The sequence below is a fragment of the Muscardinus avellanarius genome, assembly GCF_963383645.1.
Source record: "Muscardinus avellanarius genome assembly, chromosome: 13".
NCBI classification, from domain to species: domain Eukaryota; kingdom Metazoa; phylum Chordata; class Mammalia; order Rodentia; family Gliridae; genus Muscardinus; species Muscardinus avellanarius.
This window is the reverse complement of record NC_137799.1, coordinates 7,685,831-7,705,887: the sequence shown is the minus strand read 5'-3', so window position 1 is coordinate 7,705,887 and position 20,057 is coordinate 7,685,831. Positions and strand designations below refer to the sequence as shown.

Here is a 20,057-nt window from a genome sequence, read left to right as displayed (position 1 = left end):
CGCGAACCGCGATCCTACTGTCCCAGCCTCCCCAATGCTGGGATTAAAAGTGTGCGCCACCACGCCCGGCTAAGTCTCGATATTTAGCGAGGCTCTAAGCAACCTACCGAGACCCTGTTTCTAAATAAAACTGGGCTGGGGTTGTAGCTTAGAGGCAGAATACCCCAAGACTCAATCCCCAGGACCCCCCTCCGCCACCCACCCACACACACACACACACACACACACACACACACACGGATTTGGAGTGTAGCTCATAGCTCAGTGCTTCTAGTTTCAACCCCCAGTACCACCACCAAGAAAAAAAAATCAGATTAAAAAAAATAGATTCTAAGCATGGTGTCTCGCTTGTAATCCCAGTACTTGGGAGACTGAGACAGGAGGCTGGCATATTCGTAGCCAGCCTCAGCAATTTAGCGAGACCCTCTGCAACTTAATGAGACCCTGTTTCAAAGCAAAAAAAAAAAATAAAATAAAATAAAATAGGGCTGGGGTTGTAGCTCGGAGGTACAATGCCCTTGAGTTCAAGCCCCAGTACCACCTCCAAAAAAATAAAAAGATTTGTTCATTTACTCTTTTTGTGCTGGGAATTGAACCCAGGGGCATTCTACCTCTGAGCTACACCCCTAGCCCTATTTTTTTATTCTTTATTTTGAAACAGTCTCACTGAGTTGCAGAGGGCCTCACTAAATAGCTGAGGCTGTCTGCAAACTGTGATCCTCCTGTCTCAGCCTCCTAAATGCTGGGATTACAAGTGTGTACCACTACGCTCGGCTAGCCCCCCTTTTTTTTTTGAAACAGGATTTAAGTTGTGGGAAGCCTCATTAAATTGCTGAGGTGGGCTGCAAACCTGCTCAGCCTCTCAAGTACTGGGATGACAGGTGTGACCCACCAAGCCTGGCAGATTATACTTTTTGGGGGGTAGTAGTGCAGAGGATTAACTCGGTGCCTTGGGCATGTTAGGCAGGCACTCTACCACTGCGCTATGTCCCCAGCCTGACTTAGACTTTATTTTTTAAAGCAGTTTTAGCCTACCTGCTGCCTGCAGTTTTCCCACACTGTCAACATCTTTGCATTGGTGTACATTTTTAGAGTTGATGAACAATATTGATAAATTATTATAAACTAAAGTCCATAATCTAGGTTAGAATTCCCTCTTTGAATGCATTCCATGGAATGGATTTTTTTCAGTACTGTGGGTGGAACCCAGGGGCATTCTACCTCCGAGCTACACCCCCAGCCCTATTTTTTATTCTTTATTTTGAAACAGGTTCTCACTGAGTTGCAGAGGGCCTAAGTACTTGAGGCTGGCCATGAACCTGTGATCCTCCTGTCTCAGCCTCCCAAGTACTGAGATTACAAGTGTGCGCCACCATGGCCGGCTTACCCTAACGTTTTTATTTATTTTGAAACAGAGCTGGGCATTCGGGAGGCTGAGACCCGAGGATCATGGTTTGCGGACAGCCTCAGCTACTTAGTGAGGCCCTCTGCAACTTAGTGAGACCCTGTTTCAAAGTAAAGAATAAAAAATAGGGCAGGGGGGTTTCGTTCAGAGATCGGATACCCCTGGGTTCCATCCCCAGACCCGCAAAAAAAAAAAAAATTTTTTTTGAAACAGGGTCTCACCGGGCGTGGTGGCGCACGCTTGTGATCCCAGCATTCGGGAGGTTGAAACTGAAGGATGGCAGTTTGCGGACCATCTCAGCTACTTAGTGAGGCCCTCTGCAACTCAGTAAGACCCGGTTTCAAAATAAAAAATAAAAAATAGGGCTGGAGGTGTAGCTTGGAGGTAGAATGCCCCTGGGTACATCCCCAGGCCCACAAAAAAAAAAAAAAAAGAAAAGAAAAGAAAAAAGGAAAAAAGAAAAGGATAAAAAGAAACAGGGTCTCACTAAGTTGTGAGGGACCAAGTTGTTGAAGTGAGCCTCAAACCTGTAATCCTCCTGTCTCAGCCTCCCAACTACTGGGATTATAGGCATTTGCCACCAGGCCCAGCTAGCTCCATATTTACTTTTTGTAGTCAGATGGCTTTGGGGGCATCACCTTCCCTGCCCTCTGATAGTGCTTCCTCAGGTGCAACAGAAATAACAGAGGGTTAAGGAGATGCGCTCACCTGAGCAGCAGGTAGCTCCTCCCCTTCCTGTCTCTTCAGAAGATGCTGGTGCTCCTGGCCCACATGGAGGCTGTTCCTGTACTCCAGTGGGAATGCCCGCGTCTTCCTCATCCTTAGCCCCTGTCCACACACACACACACACACACACACACACACACACACGGAGCCCACCCCCACTCAGCCAATGCAGCCACACCAGGAACTAGCCAGATCAAAAGCTGAGGGTGCAGGGCACCCTGAGTTCTAGGCCTGTGACTTCAGACAAGTACAAATCTTTCTTCTTTCTTTCTTTCTTTCTTTCTTTCTTTCTCTTTCTTTCTTTCTTTCTTTCTTTCTCTTTTTATGTGGCACTGGGGGGTGGGTGGAACCCAGGGGGCTTTCTACTTTCGGGCTATACCCCCAGCCTTATTTATTTATTTATTTATTTATTTATTTATTTATTTATTTAGCAGGTCTGGGGATAGAACCCAGGGACATTCAACCTCTGAACTACACTCCCTGCCCTATTTTTTATTCTTTAATTTTTTTTTTTTTTTGGTGGTACTGGGGGTGGAACCCAGAGGCTTTCTACCTCCGGGCTATACTCCCAGACCTTTTTTGTATTTTATTTGGAAACAGGGTCTCACTTAGTTGCTGAGAGCCTCACTAAGTAGCTGAGGCTGGCTTTGAACTCGTGCGATCCTCCTGTCTCAGCCTCTCAAGCACGGGGATTACAAGCGTGCTCCACCGTTCCCGGCTTTATTCTTTATTTTGAAACAGGGTCTCACTAAGTTTCGGAGGGGCTCATTAAGTAGCTGAGGCTGTCCGCGAACTGTGATCCTCCAGTCTCAGCCTCCCGAATGCTGGGATTACAAGCGTGCGCTGCCATGCCCGGCTTCCCAGCCCTATTTCATAACTTATTTGGAAACAGGGTCTCATTAAGTTGCTGAGAGCCTCACTAAGTAGCCGAGGCTGGCCTCGAACCTGTGTGATCCTCCTGTCTCAGCCTCCCAAGAACTGGACTTATAAATGAGCCCCGCCACGCCTGGCTTTACCCTTTTCTGTTTGTACAAAGGGAAGGGGTGGAGTCCGAGCTTCTCCCAGGTGCCTCCCACCCTGACCACGCCCCACTCGGAGATCAGCACCAGGGTCTGCAACACAGAGAAGCTGCCCACTTGTGTTTGAATAATTTAAATCTTTATTAGGGCCGTAAAGGACTCAAAGCTGGAGTCGGCTCCCTGAGGACAAGATCAGATGAGGTGCGGTGAAGGTGAGGCTTCAGCCTCAGCTGGGCACGGTGTGGCCCTGGGCTGGCTGGGGCTCCAGCCTCCCTCCTCCTGCTCAGTCCAGGCCAAGTCTGGGAGGTCAGAGACACCCCAGGGACAACCCAGAGACGGGAGGGAGAGGTCCAGGTCAGGCCTCCCTCCACGGTGTCACAAGAGTACAGGGCTGCTGGAGAAAACCGTGACTCCCAGACCAAGGGGGCTCTTCCCTGGGGACATTCTGTGTCACAGAGCAGGGGTCCCTCAGCACCATCCTCCACCATGTGAAGATGGCGGGGCCTGGAGCAGAGAGCCTGCGGGAACGGTGTGCAGCAGGGCCGAGGGGCGGCCTCAGGACTCGAGCTCAGCCCTCCACTCCTGCAGCTTCTCATCCATGGCCCGGAGTGTGGCTTCCTCCTGCACGGACACACACGGCTCTCCCTCTGGCCTGCACCCAGCGGCCCGCAGAGGTGCAGAGAGGGGGGCCCTCGCCAGCCCTGCCCTTACCTTCACGAAACAGAAGCGGATGTAGTGGTCGAAGTCCTTCTGATGGGGCCTGCTGTAGAAAATGGAGACCGGAATGGCCACCAGACCCTGCGGAGGAGGAAGCCCATGTCTCCACTGGGCTCCACACCCGGCAGAGCCTCAGTTCGAGAAACAGCCCGGGAGGGCAGCAAGAGAAAGGAGCCCTGGCGCATCCTCTCAGAGGCCCACCGTTCCGGGCTGCGAGAGAAAGGAGCCCTGGCGCATCCTCTCAGACGCCCACCGTTCCGGGCTGCGCTCCCAGACCTGTTTTTTTTTTTTCTAATTTTTATTTGGAAACAGGGTCTGTTAAGCCAGCGCAGCTGGCTTCGAACCTGCGCGATCCTCCTGCCTCCGCCTCCCAAGCGCGGGGATGACAAGCGTGCGCCGTGTCGCCCGGCCCCACCTTGTTCTTGATCATCCACTTGACAAAGCGCCGGTCGTACGGCTCATCGGCAGCGCCAGGCAAGTCGGGCATCTTGAGCTCTGGGGAACAGAAGCCGTGCTGAGGCCTCGGCGGCCTCCAGGTGCCCAGACCCTGCCAGCGGGCCTGGCCCGTCCACTCACTGAAGTCCGAGACGTCTGCGATGAGGAAGTAGCTCCCGTGGGGGGTCACGGGCTTCAGGCCCACGGACTGCAGGCTGCGTATCACGTGGTCACGGTTGAGCTGCATGGCCTTTGGGAACTGCTCCAGGTAGCTGCTGGGCTGGCCCAGGTGGAGCTGCTCCCGCTCAAAGCTCTTGGCTACTGCAGCCTGGGCAGGGCCGATGGACAAGCAGGGCAGGTGTGCCCCGGCACTGGGGCCAGCCCGGGCTCTCCGGATGCTCCCCTCCCTGCGGCCCCTCCTCGTGGGGCGCCCTGCCCCTCCTCACCTGGCCCTGCGTGGGGCAGTGGTAGACAGAGTTCTGATGCACCGTCCGCAGATGCTTCATGATGGTATCGGGACCCAGGATCCAGCCCACCTGGACCGGAGACAGAGGTAAGGGTGAGGCCTCGCAGGGCCTGGCAAACTCCTGTAAATGCCCAGGCCTGGCTCACCCGCCAAGGACCAGTACGGGCGTGACCCCAGCACCGCGACTCACCTTCCAGCCGGTGGCACTGAAGGTTTTGCCAGCACTGCCGATGGTCAGGGTTCGTTCCCACATGCCAGGGAGGCTGGCTGCCCGGGAGCAAAGAGAGCAGCTGGTGAGATGGACTGAGGGGCAGGAAGGGGCCCAGCCTGGGCAAGCACTGACTCTCCACTCTGTGCACCCAGATATTTACTTTTTTTTTTTTTTTTTTGCAGTACTAGATATGGAACCCAGGGGCATTCTACCTCTGAGCTATACCCCCAGTCCTATTTTTTATTCTTTATTTTGAAACAGGGTCTCACTGAGTTGCAAAAGACATCACTAAGTAGCTGAGGCTGGCCGCGAACTGCGAGTCTCCTGTCTCAGCCTGCCAAATGCTGGGATGACAAGCGTGCGCCGCCACGCCCGGCTTTTTTGTTTTTGGTACTGGGTATTGAACCCAGAGACATTCCACCTCTGAGTTACGTCCCCAGCCCTATTTTTTATTTTAATTAATCTATTTATTTATTTATTTATTTAGGTGGTACTGGGGGTGGAACCCAGGGGCTTTTCTACCTCCGGGCTATCCTCCCAGACCTATTTTATACTTCATTTGGAAACAGGGTCTCACTAAGTTGCTGAGAGCCTCACTAAGTAGCTGAGGCTGGCTTCGAACCTACGTGATCCTCCTGTCTCAGCCTCCCAAGCGCGGGGATTACAAGTGTGCGCCACCATGCCTGGCGTATTTATTTTTTATTTCGAAACAGGGTCTTGCTAAGTTGCTGAGACTGGCTTCCAACCTTTGATCCTCCGGCCTTCACCTCCCAAGTACTGGGATTACAGGTGGGCACCATCATGTCTGGCTTTAGTTTTTATTTTGAGACAGGGTGCCCAGGCAGCCCTCCAACTTGGGCTCCTCCTGCCTCGGCCTCCTGGGTCACTGGGACTGCAGGCACGATCCGCTGCGCCAAGCCCCCACTACACTGGTGACGGGACTTTTTTTCTTCTGTGCTCATGACAACATCGGGAGGCAGACGCTGCTGTGATTGCTCTTTCTTGGTGACGTCACCACCCCCGTCACAGCCTGTGCAGCTCCGCAGCCCGTCGCCCTGACCTGGCCCTGCTGCCCAGCCCGTCCAGCTCCCTGCTGTGCTGAGGCCTGCCCCAAGTGTCCAGAGAGGGCCTGGCCGGCTCATCTCACCGATGCTGATGTGCTGGTGCCCGTCGAAGACCAGCCACTGGTAGACCTCGTCACTGATGCACAGTACGTCGTGCTGCTGGCACAGGCCGGCCACCAGCTCCAGCTCCGCCTTGGAGAACACCTGCAGGGACCCGGCAGGGACAGGCCTGCAGCTGGGACCATCCCCAGATGCGAAGGCCTGCTGGAGGGAGCCCGGCTGTTTTTTTTTTTTTTTTTTTTTTGGTGGTACTGGGGGTGGAACCCAGAGGCTTTCTATCTCCGAGCTATACTCCCGGACCTTTTTTTTTTAAATATATTTTATTTGGAAACAGGGTCTCACTAAGTTGCTGAGAGCCTCACTAAATAGCTGAGGCTGGTTTTGAACCTGTGCAATCCTCCTGTTTCAGTCTCCCAAGTGCGAGGATTCCAAGCGTGCGCCACCATGCCCGGCTCTGACCGCTGTTTTGCACCTGTTCTGCGTGGTCCATCCTCCCAGGTCCCCACGACACACAGTGGAAGTTTTGAGGCCTCCAGCCCATCACGCCCTCAGCTCCCACACCTCCCCGAGATTCCTGGAACTCTGGGGGGCCTCTCTCCACCAGGCTTATGGCTGGTAGCCCTCCCCCCTCACAAATAAAGAAACTGGGGCCCTGAGGCAGCTCAGCAGCGGGCCTGGGCGGGCCTCCCGGTACCTTTCCCAGGGGGTTGTTGGGCGTGTTGAGGACCAGGGCTTTGGTTCGGGACGTGAACTTGCTGGCCAGCTCCGCGGGGTCCAGCCGCCAGCTGCCGCTGGAATCCAGCTCCCCGTCCTGTGTGGGGCTCTGCAGGAGGAAGCAGGCAGGGTGGCCATCCTTGGAAGCCTGACATTTAACCTCTCTGTCCCCACACCCATTCCAGGCCTCTGGATGCCACCACATCCTCCCAGCTTAGGAGAACAGGGCTGTTTCACTTTCTTTCCTCTGTCCTATCTCCCAGGACCAGCCCAGCACGCTGCACAGGGCCCTCTGCCCACCCAGACCCCACCCAGATCCTCACCGGCTTCAGGGGCACGAACACGGGGCAACCCCCAGCCATCAAGGTCATGGGCTCATAACAGTCAAAGAACGGCTCAATGATGATGACCTGGCAGGAGGCTGGGCTCAGCTGGGGGGCACTGCTGTGACGCCCCAGCCCCACCCGGCCCCAGCCCCGCCATTCACCTCATCTCCCTCGTCCACCAGGCCCTGGAAGGCTGTGAACAGGGCCCCATAGGCACCCACTGTCACCAGCACGTTCTTGAGTGGGTCCAACTCCTGGCCCAGCAGCCTCCCAAAGAAACTTGCCAGGATCTTTGTCAGAGGTGGGTAGCCCTGCCAAGAGAGAAGGGTCAGAAGCCGGGGGTCGGGCCAGGCCTGCCTTCCTGCTCAGATGGGCCCAGGAGATCCTTGCACCTTCCAGCCACTCTTTCCCCACATCTAGGTAAGCCACGGCTTACCTAGAGTTCATCCCAGCCTCCCGGCAGCCTTGCAAGACAGGCATTGTTTGATGGATAGGAAAATAGAGACCCAAGCTGGGCGGCGTGGTGGCGCATGCCAGTAATCCCAGTACTTGGGAGGCTGAGACAGGAGGATCGCGGGTTTGAGGCCAGCCTCAGCAAGTAGTAAGACTCTCATCAACCTAGTGAGACCCTGTTTCAAAGTAAAAATTAAAATATAGGACTGAGGGTATAGCTCAGAGGCGGAATGACCCTGGGTTCAATCCCCAGTACAACAAAAGAAAAAGAAAAAGAAAACAGAAAAATAGAGGCCCAGAGAATGGAAATGGCTTGCCCAAGATCACACACAGGTGAGGCACAGGAAGAGGACTTGCAGTCTTGGAAGCACCTCACTTTGGAAGAAGACTGGAGCCACGTGCTTGTGAGCTGGGCACACGTATAAAACACTCAGGGCAGCTGGGCGTGGTGGTGCAGCTGGTAGTCCCAGTACTTGGGAGGCTGAGACAGGAGGACCAGGAGTGTGCAGCCAGCCTCAGCTACTTAGTGAGGCCCTCTGCAACTGAGAGAGACCGTGTTTCAAAATAAAGAATAAAAAATAGGGCTGAGGATGTAGCTCAGAGGCAGAATGCCCTGGGTTCAATCCCTAGTAGAGGCCATTAGGAACTCAGTGTTTCAAAATAAAATATAGCTGGGCATGATGGCACATGTCTGTAATCCCAGTACTTGGGAAGCTCAGACAGGAGGATCTCAGATTCAAAGCCAGCCTCAGAAACTTAATAAGACCCTGTTTCCAAGTAAAAAATAAAAAGGGCGGGGGGGGGTAGAGCCTGGAGATAGAAGGCCCCTGGGTTCCATCCCCAGCATCACCAAAATAAAAAATAAAAAGGAAAAGGGCTGGGGTGTAGCTCAGAGGAAGAGCACCTGTAGGTTTGATCCCTGGCACAATAAAATAAAATAAAATACTCAGGCTTGAACTGGGGATGTAGCTCAGTGGTGCTGCCTCACAAGGACAGGGCTTCCAGGCGTGCACCATGAGGCCAGGCGGTAATCTTTGGACTTGGGAGGCTGAGATGGGAGGATCACATAGGCGAGGCCAGTTGTGGTCGTAATCCAGACTTGGAATGCTTAATATGTGGCCTCTTCCAGAAGCTGGGCGTTAGTTAGAGTCTGAGCAGTCAGCGGCTCGGCTTTTAGGGCCTGGCTTAGCGTCACCTCCTCCAGGCAGTCCTCTGCTCCGCTCTCTCCCCAGGTTGCATTCCTGTCTCTGCTCCCACGTCCCAGCCCCTCCTCTGTCATAGATCCTGTGACTGGCTTCTGGTCTGCTCTCCCCACTCAGCCACGGGCACAGGGTGTGGGACAGAAGAGACGGTCAATAAACCCTGATCCATGACCAGACTGAGTTCCCAGGCCTCTGCCCTGTGAATCCAGACACCCCTGCGGCCTTGATGCTCGGGACACCTGCCCGCTTCTTCCCCAGGGCCTCCAGAGGAGGCTGGCCAACTCACAAACGCCATGGTGTACTGGTTGAGCATGAAGTCCCCGCCGGTGGCCTGCTGGAAGGCCTCCACTGCGAAGTCTGGCGGGGAGAAGTCGGGGAAGCCCTGGCCCAGGTTCACAGCATCGTGCTCCTTGGACAGTTTGACAAACTCCACCCTGTTGACAGAGAGCGCGCTGGCACCCGCGGCCTCCACCCCAACCCGGACCCCCGCCCCAGGGGAGGCCAGGCACGTGAGGGGCCCGCTCTAGGAAGGGGAACAGCGGCACCTGCCGCCGGCCTGCAGCTCTGCCTGGGTCCTAACTGGGTACCAGTTGGTCACCCTGCCAACCGTATGGGTTGCCAGAGGGGATTTGAGACTCCATCAGCAGTGAACCATGCCTGCGTGGGTCACGTTCCAAACCCTGTGGAAGAAACACGGTCCTGGGTGTGACCTACTGCAGAGCCCTTGTGGGCTAGATGGGGTGTGTACTGGCAAATGTATTGGCAATGCAGCAATATTCAGATATAAATAACTGAACTACGGCTCTAATCTTGTATATCGATAAATCTACTGATAGATTGATATATACGTTTTTTTCTTTGGTTTTGGTACTGGGGATGAAACCCAGGAACATTATACCTCTGAGCTACACCTCCAGCCATTTTTATTTAGTTAGTTTATTTTAATTTTTTGTGGTACTGGGCATTGAGCCCCGGGGCACTCTACCTCCCAGCTATACCCCCAGCCCTATTTTTATACTTTATTAATTTTTTTTTTCCTTTTGGTGGTACTGGGGATGGAACCCAGAGGCTTTCTACCTCCGGGCTATACTCCCAGACCTATATTTTTTTTATATTTTATTTAGAAACAGGGTCTCACTAAGTTGCTGAGAGCCTCACTAAGTAGCTGAGGCTGGCTTTGAACCTGTGCGATCCTCCTGTGTCAGCCTCCCAAGCGCGGGGATTACAAGCGTGAGCCACCACGCCTGGCTTATTCTTTATTTTGAAATAGGGTCTCACTGAGTTGCAAAAGGCTTCATTAAGTGGGTGAGGCTGTCCTCAAACCATGATCCTCCTATCTCAGCCTCCCAAACGCTGGAATTACAAGCATGCGCCACCACACCCAGCTTTCCCAGCACTATTTTTATTTTCTATTTTGAAACAGGATGTCACCAAGTTGTGGAGGGCCTCACTAAGTTGCTGAGGCTGGCCATGAACCTACTACCATCCTCCTGTCTCAGCCTCCCAAGTACAGGGATTACAAACATGCGCCACAAAGCCCAGCTGTTTTTATCTTTGTGTGTGTGTGTCACTGGGAATTGAACCCAAGGTATTCTACCTCCACGCTACACCCCCGGCTCATTTTAAAATTTTTATTTTGAAACAGGGTCTCACTAAGTAGCTGAGGCTGATCTTGAACCTGCGATCTTCTTGTCTCAGCCTCCCAAGTATTTGGATTACAAGTGTGCGCCACCACACCAGGCCATAGTATGTATGTATGTATGTATGTATGTATGTATGTATTTTTGTGTTCTGGGAGCTGAACCCAAGGACATCCTACCTCTAAGCTATACCCTCAGCCCTATTTTTTATTCTTTATTTTGAAACAGGGTCTCACTAAGTTGCGGTGGGCCTCACTAAGTAGCTGAGACTGTCCCCGAACCACCATCCTCCTGTCTCAGCCTCCTAAATGCTGGGATTACAAGCATGCACCACCATGCCTGGCTCAGCCATTTTTATTTTTAAATAGCGTGACTAAGTTGCTGAGGCTGGCTTTGAACCTGTGCTCCTCCTGTCTCAGAGGGCTCCTAAGTACAGTACTGAGATTGCAGGTGTGTGCCACTGTGCCTAACTCTATGTTTTTTTTTTTTTTTTTTTTTGCAGTACTAGGGATGGAACCCAGGGGCATTCTACCTCCGAGATACACCCCAGCCCTGGTTTTTATTCTTTATTTAGAAACAGGGTCTCACTGAGTTGCAGAGGGTCTCACTAAATAGCTGAGACTGTCCACGAACCCAGATTCTCCTTTCTCAGCCTCCCAAATGCTGGGATTACGAGCATGCGCCACCACTCCCGGCTTATTATTTTGGTACTGGGGATCGAACCCAAAGCCATTCTACCTCCAAGTTATACCCCCAGCCTAATTTTTGTTTCTTATTTAGAAACAGGGTCACAGGGCATGGTGGCACACGCTTGAAATCCCAGCATTTGGGAGGCTGAGACAGGAGGATCACAGTTCAAGGACAGCCTCAGTTACTTAGTGAGGGTCTTTGCAACTCAGTGAGACCCTGTTTCAAAATAAAGAATAAAGCCGGGCGTGGCGGGCACGCTTGTAATCCCTGCGCTTGGGAGGCAGAGACAGGAGGATCGCACAGGTTCGAAGTCAGCCATACTGGCTTAAGAGACCCTGTTTCCAAATAAAATAGGTCTGGGAGTGTAGCCTGGAGGTAGAAGGGTTTCCAGGAACCCCAGTACCACCAAAAAGAAGAAGAAGGAGAAGGAGAAGGAGAAGGGGAAGGGGAAAGGAAAGGGGAAGAAGAAGACGACGACGACTACCCCTGGGTTCTATTCCCAGTGCTGCAGAAAGAAAAAAAAGAAAAGAAAAGAAAAAAACAAAGAGAAAGAAACAGAAAAAAAAGAGAAAGAAAAAGGAAAAAAGAAAAGGAAACAGGGTCTAAGTTGCAGAGGGCCTCACTAAGTAGCTAGGGCTGGCTGACCCTCCTGTCCCAGCCTCCCAAGTACTGGGGTTACAAGCATGCGCCACCACACCTGGCTCTATTTATTATTACTTATTTTTTGATAGGCTGGTCTCAAACTTGGAATCTGCCGGCCCCAACCCCCCCAGTAGCCGGGATTATAGGACTGTGAACACCCTGCCCGCAATGACTATTTTACGTGTGTGGGTACTGGTGATTGAACCAGGGCCTTGCGCCTGCTAGGCGAGTGTTCTAGTGCTGAGCTACATTCCAGCCTGCACCGGCCATTTAGCCAGGGGCCTGGGTCAGTGGCTGCACTTATCCATCCCCTCGAGGCACTCCAGGGAGGTACAGTTATCTCTGTTCTGAGCTGTCCCAGCGCCACAGCCAAGCAGGGGGAAGCTGACATTCCAGAGGAACCCACTTCCTCGGGCCCTGCCTCGCCCGGTCCTGGGTGTGACCGAGTCACAGCAAACCAGGGGTGGCCAACGGTGGCCAAGGCGACACCCACGTGCCTCTCAGCCCAGCAGCTCACCAGGGGTTGTAGTCGATGCCCTGCAGCCTTCGAGCCGGCAGCCGTTTTGCCATGGTGACCTGGGGACAGAGCAGGTGAAGGTCAGCGACAGAATCTTTCTGGTGCAGCATCTGGGCAGCACAAGAGAGCTGCTCTCTGGCCACTGCTGTTCCCCGAGCCTGAGGCTGCAGCCTGCCTCCCCCGCATTCCGCTGGCACCCTGGATGGCTCCTCCCCTCCCCCAGCCTCGACCTCCCCCCCTGCAGGGGCCATGTGGGCGCAGTCCTCAGCCCCAGCTCCTTGTGTCCTAGGACAGGGCCCTGATGTAGATGGGTGAGGGGGGCCGAGGGCTGAGCGGGAGCTGGGGGAGGACCACACTGGGCCAGCAGCGGCCCGCTTGTAGTGGGATGCTGAGATCAGCCATTCCATCCTCAGCGTGACCTGCCTGGGCCCATGGCAGAGAAGAGAATGGGAGCAGTGTGGGGGAAGTGATGTGTGTGGCCTCAGGCCATGTCCAAACTCAGGTAAGAGGACACTCCTTGAGTTCTTAGGGGCCTCAGTGGCCCTTGGCCCCAGCCCACTGCTCAGCTGCCCTAAGGTCCTCCCAGGCCAGCTCCCCGCTGACCCACAGGTACACACACACTGCCCCAGGCTTATGGCTGCCATGCTCTCAGCCTGCTTGGCTGGGTGACAACAGATAGGGACTGGGCTCCTCCTGGCCTCGGTTCTCTCCTCGGTGCAACAGGTTCAGGGGTTGGGGTCCCTCGGAAACCTGCTCTCCCGTGGTGCTGCCAGTCCCAGAGAACGGAGCCGATCTCTCCCCTTCTTCCCAGCCACTTGCTGAGGCCCACAGTGAGGCCCTACTGTGGTCCCACAGTAGAGGCTTGCTCGGTCCCACAGCACCCTCTAGAAGTACTGCAAGAATCCCTGCCTAACAGACCAAGACGCGGGGCCCACAGAGGCTGGGGAGTGCTCAAGGGTGCCAGAGCCGGCAGGACCCGGCCTGTGTGGCTGCAATACAGGCCCACGGCTTCTGCCCTGGACCTGCTGGACAGGGCCCAGCAGCTCCACAGCCTGGAGAGCCGCCTGCGGCCTGGCACCGGCCGGTGCTTTGCCGGCACTGGCTGCCCTGACCCTGGCTGAGGTCCTGTCTTGGTCACCAGGTCTAGCAGGCCACGCATCAAACTGTTTCTTGCGCTCCCAGCCAGAGTGTTAGTGGGAATTGTCTCTGGTAGGTTAGTCAAACGATATTAAATTACTAAACTATTTTATTTTCCCAAATTATAACTTTATTATTTACCAAAATGTCTAAAATAAATAGTTATTTTTTGATTAAAAAAGTGGGAAGCCGATGGCATGCAGTTGTAATCCCAGTACTTGGGAGGCTGAGACCGGAGGATCCTTATTCACAGACAGCCTCAGCTACTTAGTGAGGCCCTTTGCAACTCAGTGAGACCCTGTTTCTTTTTTTCTTTTTTTTTTCTTTTTAGTGGTACTGGGGTTCCTGGAAGCCCTTCTACCTCCGGGCTACACTCCCAGATCTATTTTTACATTTTTATTTGAAAACAGGGTCTCCTAAGTCAGCGCGCGCGGCTGGCTTCCAACCTGCGCGATCCTCCTGTCTCTGCCTCCCAAGCGCGGGGATTACAAGCGTGCGCCACCACGCCCGGCGAGACCCTGTTTCAAAATAAATAATTTAAAATAGGGCTGGGGGTGTGGCTTGGAGGTAGAATGTCCCTGAGTTTAATTCCCAGTACCAAAAAAAAAAAAAAAAAGTGTGAAACAGTCACATTTTATAAAAATGTTCTCTGAGAAGCTGGGCGTGGTGACACACGCTCATAATCCCAGCATTTGGGAGGCTGAGACAGGAGGATCAGGGTTGGAGGCCAGCCTCACCTACTTAGTAAGGTCCTTTGCACCTCAGTGAGACCCTGTTTCAAAATAAAGAAAAAAATAGCCTCGGGTGTAGCTTGGAGGTGGAATGCCCCTGAACTCCATCCCCAGCACCACACACACAAAAAAGACTCTGTGTCTGCTGTTCTGTTTCCCAGTTTTTATGCATGGAGAATCAATGATCTGACTGATATATATATATATATATATATATATATATTTTTTTTTTTTTGGTGGCACTGGGGGTGGAACCCAGGGGCTTTCTACCTCCGGGCTACACTCCCAGACCTATTTTATATTTTATTTGCAAACAGGGTCTCACTAAGTTGCTGAGAGCCTCACCAAGTAGCTGAGACTGGCTTCGAACCTGCGCGATCCTCCTGTCTCAGTCTCCCAAGTGCGGGGATTACAAGCATGCGCCACCACGCCCGGCCAATCTGACTGATTTTGATATGTGCATTATTTTAAAATTTTGGGGGGAGTCTGGGGATGGAACCCAGGGGCCTCCGGGCTACACCCCCGGCCCTATTTTTTATTCTTTATTTTGAAACAGGGTCTCACTAAGTTGCAGAGGGCCTCACTAAGTAGCTGAGGCTGTCCACGAACCGCGAACCTCCGGTCTCAGCCTCCCGAATGCTGGGATGACAAGCGCCCCCCCCACCCGCGGATACGTGCATTTTTCACTTCCCCCCCTTGTCTGAATTCAGCCACGCCTTACAATCTAAAACAGGGCATTCTCTCCTGACCAGTGCATCTTACACTTGACAGCACTGTGGATTCAATGACCCGCGGAAGTCCTTCTAACCTGGGATACATCACCATGAGAGCACTGGGGAAGGTGAGTGGCCAGTGGGGGCGCTGGGAAGCAGGTCTGGAGTGAGGGGTAGGGAGGGCTGGGGGTACAGGGCACAGGCTGGCGGGGAGAGGAACAGGCGCGAGCAGCTGATTGGGCTTAGGAAGGAGATGGAAATCATGGGCATCCTGGACACAGGATGTTCAAGGGCGTGATCTTCAAACATCGCACCTAGTGCTTGGATAAAAGAGGCTCTTGGCTTTCTGCATAACACAGTTATTCAGCCAACATTTATGGAGCACCTACTGTGTACCAGGTGCTGGGCTGGGGCCGGGGCTGGGGAGGCAGCCGCAGCACCTAAATGAAGGACTCAGACGCAGAGGTACAGATTCCAGCCTGGAGAAGCAGGAGGGACCAGGGGGGGCTGACGGCCCAGCAGGGTCAGGGGCAGGAGCAAGCAGGTTCATGCACAGCTGTGAAGCCAAGACCACGCCAGCTCCCGGGGCGGCCGTGCAGGTGTCAGGGTGCTGGGGTGGGACACTTACAGTCTGGTGCAAGCACCGGGACAGCGAGGCTCCGGCCTTCCTTCCCCGCAGGGGCCCCGCCAGGAGCACGGAGGTGGCCGCCACATTCCTGAGCATGCCTCCCAGAGCCACGGGCACTGCCGGCTTCCTCTCGGGGCAGAGGGCAAGGGGGCCAAGCCAGAAAATGGCTCTGAGCAGAGGACTTGGTCCCCTACGCAGAGTTCTAACAACAACAACAACATGATGAGTCACTGTGTGTCAGGCACGTGCCTAGAGCACTGTTGCATGACTCTCCTACTTAGTACACACACACACACACACACACACACACACACACACACACACACACACACACACACACACCAGCAACCTGAGTGACTCTTTAAAAATGCAAATCACAGCCTGGCATGGTGAGGTGGCTTAAATTTGGAGGCAGAGACCAGAGGATTGCAAATCTAGGTTAGGGTTAGGGTTCAGGGACAGCCTCGGCTACTTACTTAGTGAGGCCCTTTGCAACTCAGTGAGACCCTGTTTCAAAAATAAAGAGACTAGCTGGGCGTGGTGGCACGTGCTTGTAATCCCTGCACACGGAGACAGGAAGATTGCCCAGGTTCGAAGTCAGCTTTGCTGGTTTAAGAGACCCTGTTTCCAAATAAAAATACAAAATAGGTCTGGGAGTGTATCCCGGAGGTAGAAGGGTTCCATCCCCAGTACCACACACACACACACAAAAAAAAAAAAAAAATAAAAAATAAATAAATAAAAAATAAATAAATAAATAAATAAAAGACTAAAAATTAGGGCAGGGGGTGTAGCTCGGAGGTGCAGTGCCCCTGGGTTCCATCCCCAGTACCACAGAAAGAAAGAAAGAAAGAAAGAAAGAAAGAAAGAAAGAAAGAAAGAAAGAAAGAAAGAAAGAAAATCACAAGTACTTGTGAGGACCGCTGGTTCATGGCCAGTCTCAGTAATTTAGTGAGACCCTGTTTCAAAATAAAGAATAAAAAATAGATCTGGGTGTGGTGGCGCACGCCTGTAATCCCAGTATTTAGGAGGGTTGGACAGGATTGAGGCCAGCCTCAGCAACTTAATGAGACTCTCTGCAATTTAGCAAGACCATGTTTAAAAATAAAAAATAAAATAGGAAGCCGGGTGTGGTGGCACACGGTTGTAATCCCTGTGATTGGGAGGCTGAGATAGGAGGATCACACAGGTTCGAAGCCAGCTTCAGCTACTTAGTGAGGCTCTCAGCAACTTAGTAAGACCCTGTTTCCAAATAAAATAGAAAATAGGTCTGGGAGTGTATCCCGGAGGTAGAAAGCCCCTGGTTTCCACCCTAGAACCCCAAAATAAATAAATAAATAAATAAATAAATAAATAAATAAATAAATAAATAAAAAATAGGAGCCGGGCGTGGTGGCACACTTGTAATCCCCGCGCTTGGGAGGCGGAGACAGGAGGATCGCGCAGGTTCGAAGCCAGCCGCGCTGGCGTAAGAGACCCTGTTTCAGAAATATAAACTAGGTCTGGGAGTGTAGCCCGGAGGTAGAAGGGCTTCCAGGAACCCCAGGACAACCAAAAAAAAAAAAAAAAGATAGCCCCAGGGTTCCATCTCCAGTACCAATAAATAAATAAAAGGGTTGGGGGTATAGCTCAAAGATAGAATACCCCTGGGCTGCCATTGCAAATCACAGCATGGTGTAGATGTGGTCAGTTTAAGACCAGGACATACTGGTTTAGGAGAGACCTTAATCCAATATGTCTGGTGCCCTTATAAGAAGAGAAGTGAGCCGGGCGTGGTAGCGCACGCTTGCGATCCCAGTGCTTGGGAGGCTGAGACAGGAGGATCGTGCAGGTTCAAGGCCAGCCTCAGCTACTTAGTGAGGCTCTCAGCAACTTAGTGAGACCCTGTTTGCAGATAAAGTATAAAATAGGTCTGGGAGTGTAGCCCGGAGGTAGAAAAGCCCCTGGGTTCCACGCCCAGCACCACCAAAAAAAAGAAGAAGAAGAAGAAGAAGAAGAAGAAGAAGAAGAAGAAGAAGAAGAAGAAGAAGAGAAGAGACACAGGCGACAGGGAAATGGTAATAAAAATGGGGAGAGATTAGCTGAGGACTGCAGAGACAGCCAAAGCGGAAAGATGGTCCCTGAACAGTCTCCACCAGAATCCCGGGGAAGCATGGCCTCGCCGCCACCTTGATTTGGCCGTGTAACCTCCAGAACCGTGTGAGAATACACTTGGTGTTTGAGGCCACCTGCCACTCCATTTTTTTATCTTGTGGTGTTCTGACACAGGGGCAGTTTACCTCTGGGCTGCGCTTCGCGCCCTTCTTTACTGTTATTTTGAAACAGGGTCTTGTAAGTTTCCGAGACTGCCTTGAACCTCTGATGCTCCTGTCTCACCCTCCCAAGTCCTGGGATTACAGGTGTGCACCATGCTTGGCTTATTTATTTATATTGTGGTAGCAGGGACTGAAGTCAGGGGCATTCTCTCTCTGAGCTATACCTCCAGCCATGTTTTATTATTTTATTTTTATTTATTTGTTTTGTGTATGTGTGGTATTGGAGATTGAACCCAGGTGCATTCCACCTCTAAGATATACCCCCAACTCCATTTTATTATTTTTTTATGTGGTACTGGATATTGAGCCCAGGGGCATAGTTCTACCTCTGTTCTATACTCTCAGCCCTATTTTATTTTTATTTTTATTTTTTTGGTGGTACTGGGGGTGGAACCCAGCGGCTTTCTCCCTCCGGGCTATACTCCCAGACCTATTTTATACCTTATTTGGAAGCAGGGTCTCACTAAGTTGTTGAGAGCCTCACTAAGTAGCTGAGGCTGGCTTCGAACCTGTGCGATCCTCCTGTCTCAGCCTCCCAAGTGCGGGGAATTAAAAAGTGGGCCGCCACCACCACACCCGGCTTATTTTTATTTTAAAACGGAGTCTTGCTAGGTTGATGAGAGTCTCACTACTTGCTTGAGGCTGTCCTTGAACCTGTGATCCTCCTGTCTCAGCCTCCCAAGTCCTGGGATTACATGTGTGTACCACCATGTCCAGCACTTTCTTTTTTTTGTATGTGTGCATGGTACTGGGGATTGAATACAGAAGCATTCTACCTTCAAGCTACACCCCCCAGCCCGATTTTATTTCTTATTTTGAAAAAGGGTCTTGCTAGGTAGACCCTAGTAAGCTTCCCAAGTACTGGTATTACAAGAATGCACCACTAAACCCGCTCCCTTTTTATTTTTTATTCTTTTGCTTTTTTTGTGTGTGGTACTGGGGATGGAACCCAGGGGCATTGTACTTCTGAGCTACACCCCAGGCCTATTTTTTTATTCTTCATTTTTTGAAACAGGGTCTCACTGAGTTGCAGAGGGCCTCACTAAGTAGCTGAGGCTGTTGGCGAACCACAATCCTCCGATCTCCGCCTTCCGAATGCTGGGATTACAAGTGTGTGCCACCACGCCATGCCCGGCTGATGAAAATGTTTTAATTTCTTTTATTTATTTTTTTGAAGATTTAAAGTTTATTAAAAAATAGAAACACACAAAATAGAAATACAGAAAATAGGTACAGCCCCATGCCAAAATGGCATGAGGGGGGAGGGTGGCCCAGGCCAACTCACCACTCCCCAATTTCTTTTAAAAATATGTAAAAAAGCCGGGCATGGTGGCTTGGGAGGCAGAAACAGGAGGATCGCGCAGGTTTGAAGCCAGCCCTGAGCGCTGGCTTAGGAGACCCTGTTTCCAAATAAAAATGTAAAAATAGGTCTGGGAGTGTAGCCCGGAGATAGAAGGGCTTCCAGGAACCCCAGTATAACACCAAAAAAAAAAAAAAAGGAGTAAAAACCCAGTTTGGTAACACATGCCTGTAATTCCAGTACTTGGGAGGCTGAGACAAGAGGGTCACAGGTTCGAAGACAGCCTTAGCAACTTTGTAAAATCTTGAGTATTTTTTCTGTCTTGAATTTATAAAAAAAAGTGAAAAAAATATAATAATAATAATGAGTGCAGTCTGCATATTTGTTCATTATATCAAAACAGGTATCAAATACAATTTTTATGTTTTGGAAGAAAGAAAGGGCCCAACAAAGGCAACAGTAAATAAGGCCCATGAAAGTCAGAGCCCACCCTTTCTTTTTCCTTAGTGGTACTGGGGATGGAACTCAGGGGCATTCTATCTCTGGGCTACCCTCCCAGTCCTATTTTATATTTTATTTGGAAACAAGGTCTCACTAAATTGTTGATAGCCTCACTAAGTAGCTGAGGCTGGCTTCGAACCTGCGCGATCCTCCTGTCTCAGCCTCCCAAGCGCGGGGATTACAAGCGTGCGCCACCACGCCTGGCTCTTTCTTTTTTTTTCTTTCCAGACTAGGGATGGAATTCTGGGCAATTCTATCTCTGTGTTACACCCTCAGCCCTATTTTTTATTCTTTATTTGGAAACAGGATCTCACTGAGTTGCAAAGGGCCTCACTAAGTAGCTGAGGCTGTCTGCAAACCGCGATCCTCCTGCCTCAGCCTCCCAAATGCTGGGATTGCAAGCGTGCGCCACCATGCCTGGCACAATCCATCCTTGAACACGGGT

The 20,057-nt window shown here is 51.9% G+C and overlaps 1 protein-coding gene across 1 annotated transcript; it reads right to left on the bottom strand.

The window, feature by feature from the left end:
* Window positions 1–3,705: 3,705 nt before the first annotated feature.
* Window positions 3,706–15,598, bottom strand: LOC308272083 (kynurenine--oxoglutarate transaminase 1-like; the record flags this gene model as incomplete). The annotated part of the gene is made up of 13 exons (XM_080708873.1): window positions 15,497–15,598; window positions 12,288–12,346; window positions 9,085–9,232; window positions 7,305–7,454; window positions 7,141–7,227; window positions 6,798–6,926; window positions 6,127–6,247; window positions 4,959–5,035; window positions 4,749–4,838; window positions 4,444–4,630; window positions 4,283–4,362; window positions 3,862–3,948; window positions 3,706–3,771 (listed from the first exon to the last, which is right to left on the bottom strand). The coding sequence occupies exons 1-13, from the start codon at window positions 15,590–15,592 to the stop codon at window positions 3,706–3,708; spliced, it is 1,377 nt and encodes a 458-aa protein (XP_080564999.1). The 5' UTR covers window positions 15,593–15,598.
* Window positions 15,599–20,057: the final 4,459 nt, after the last annotated feature.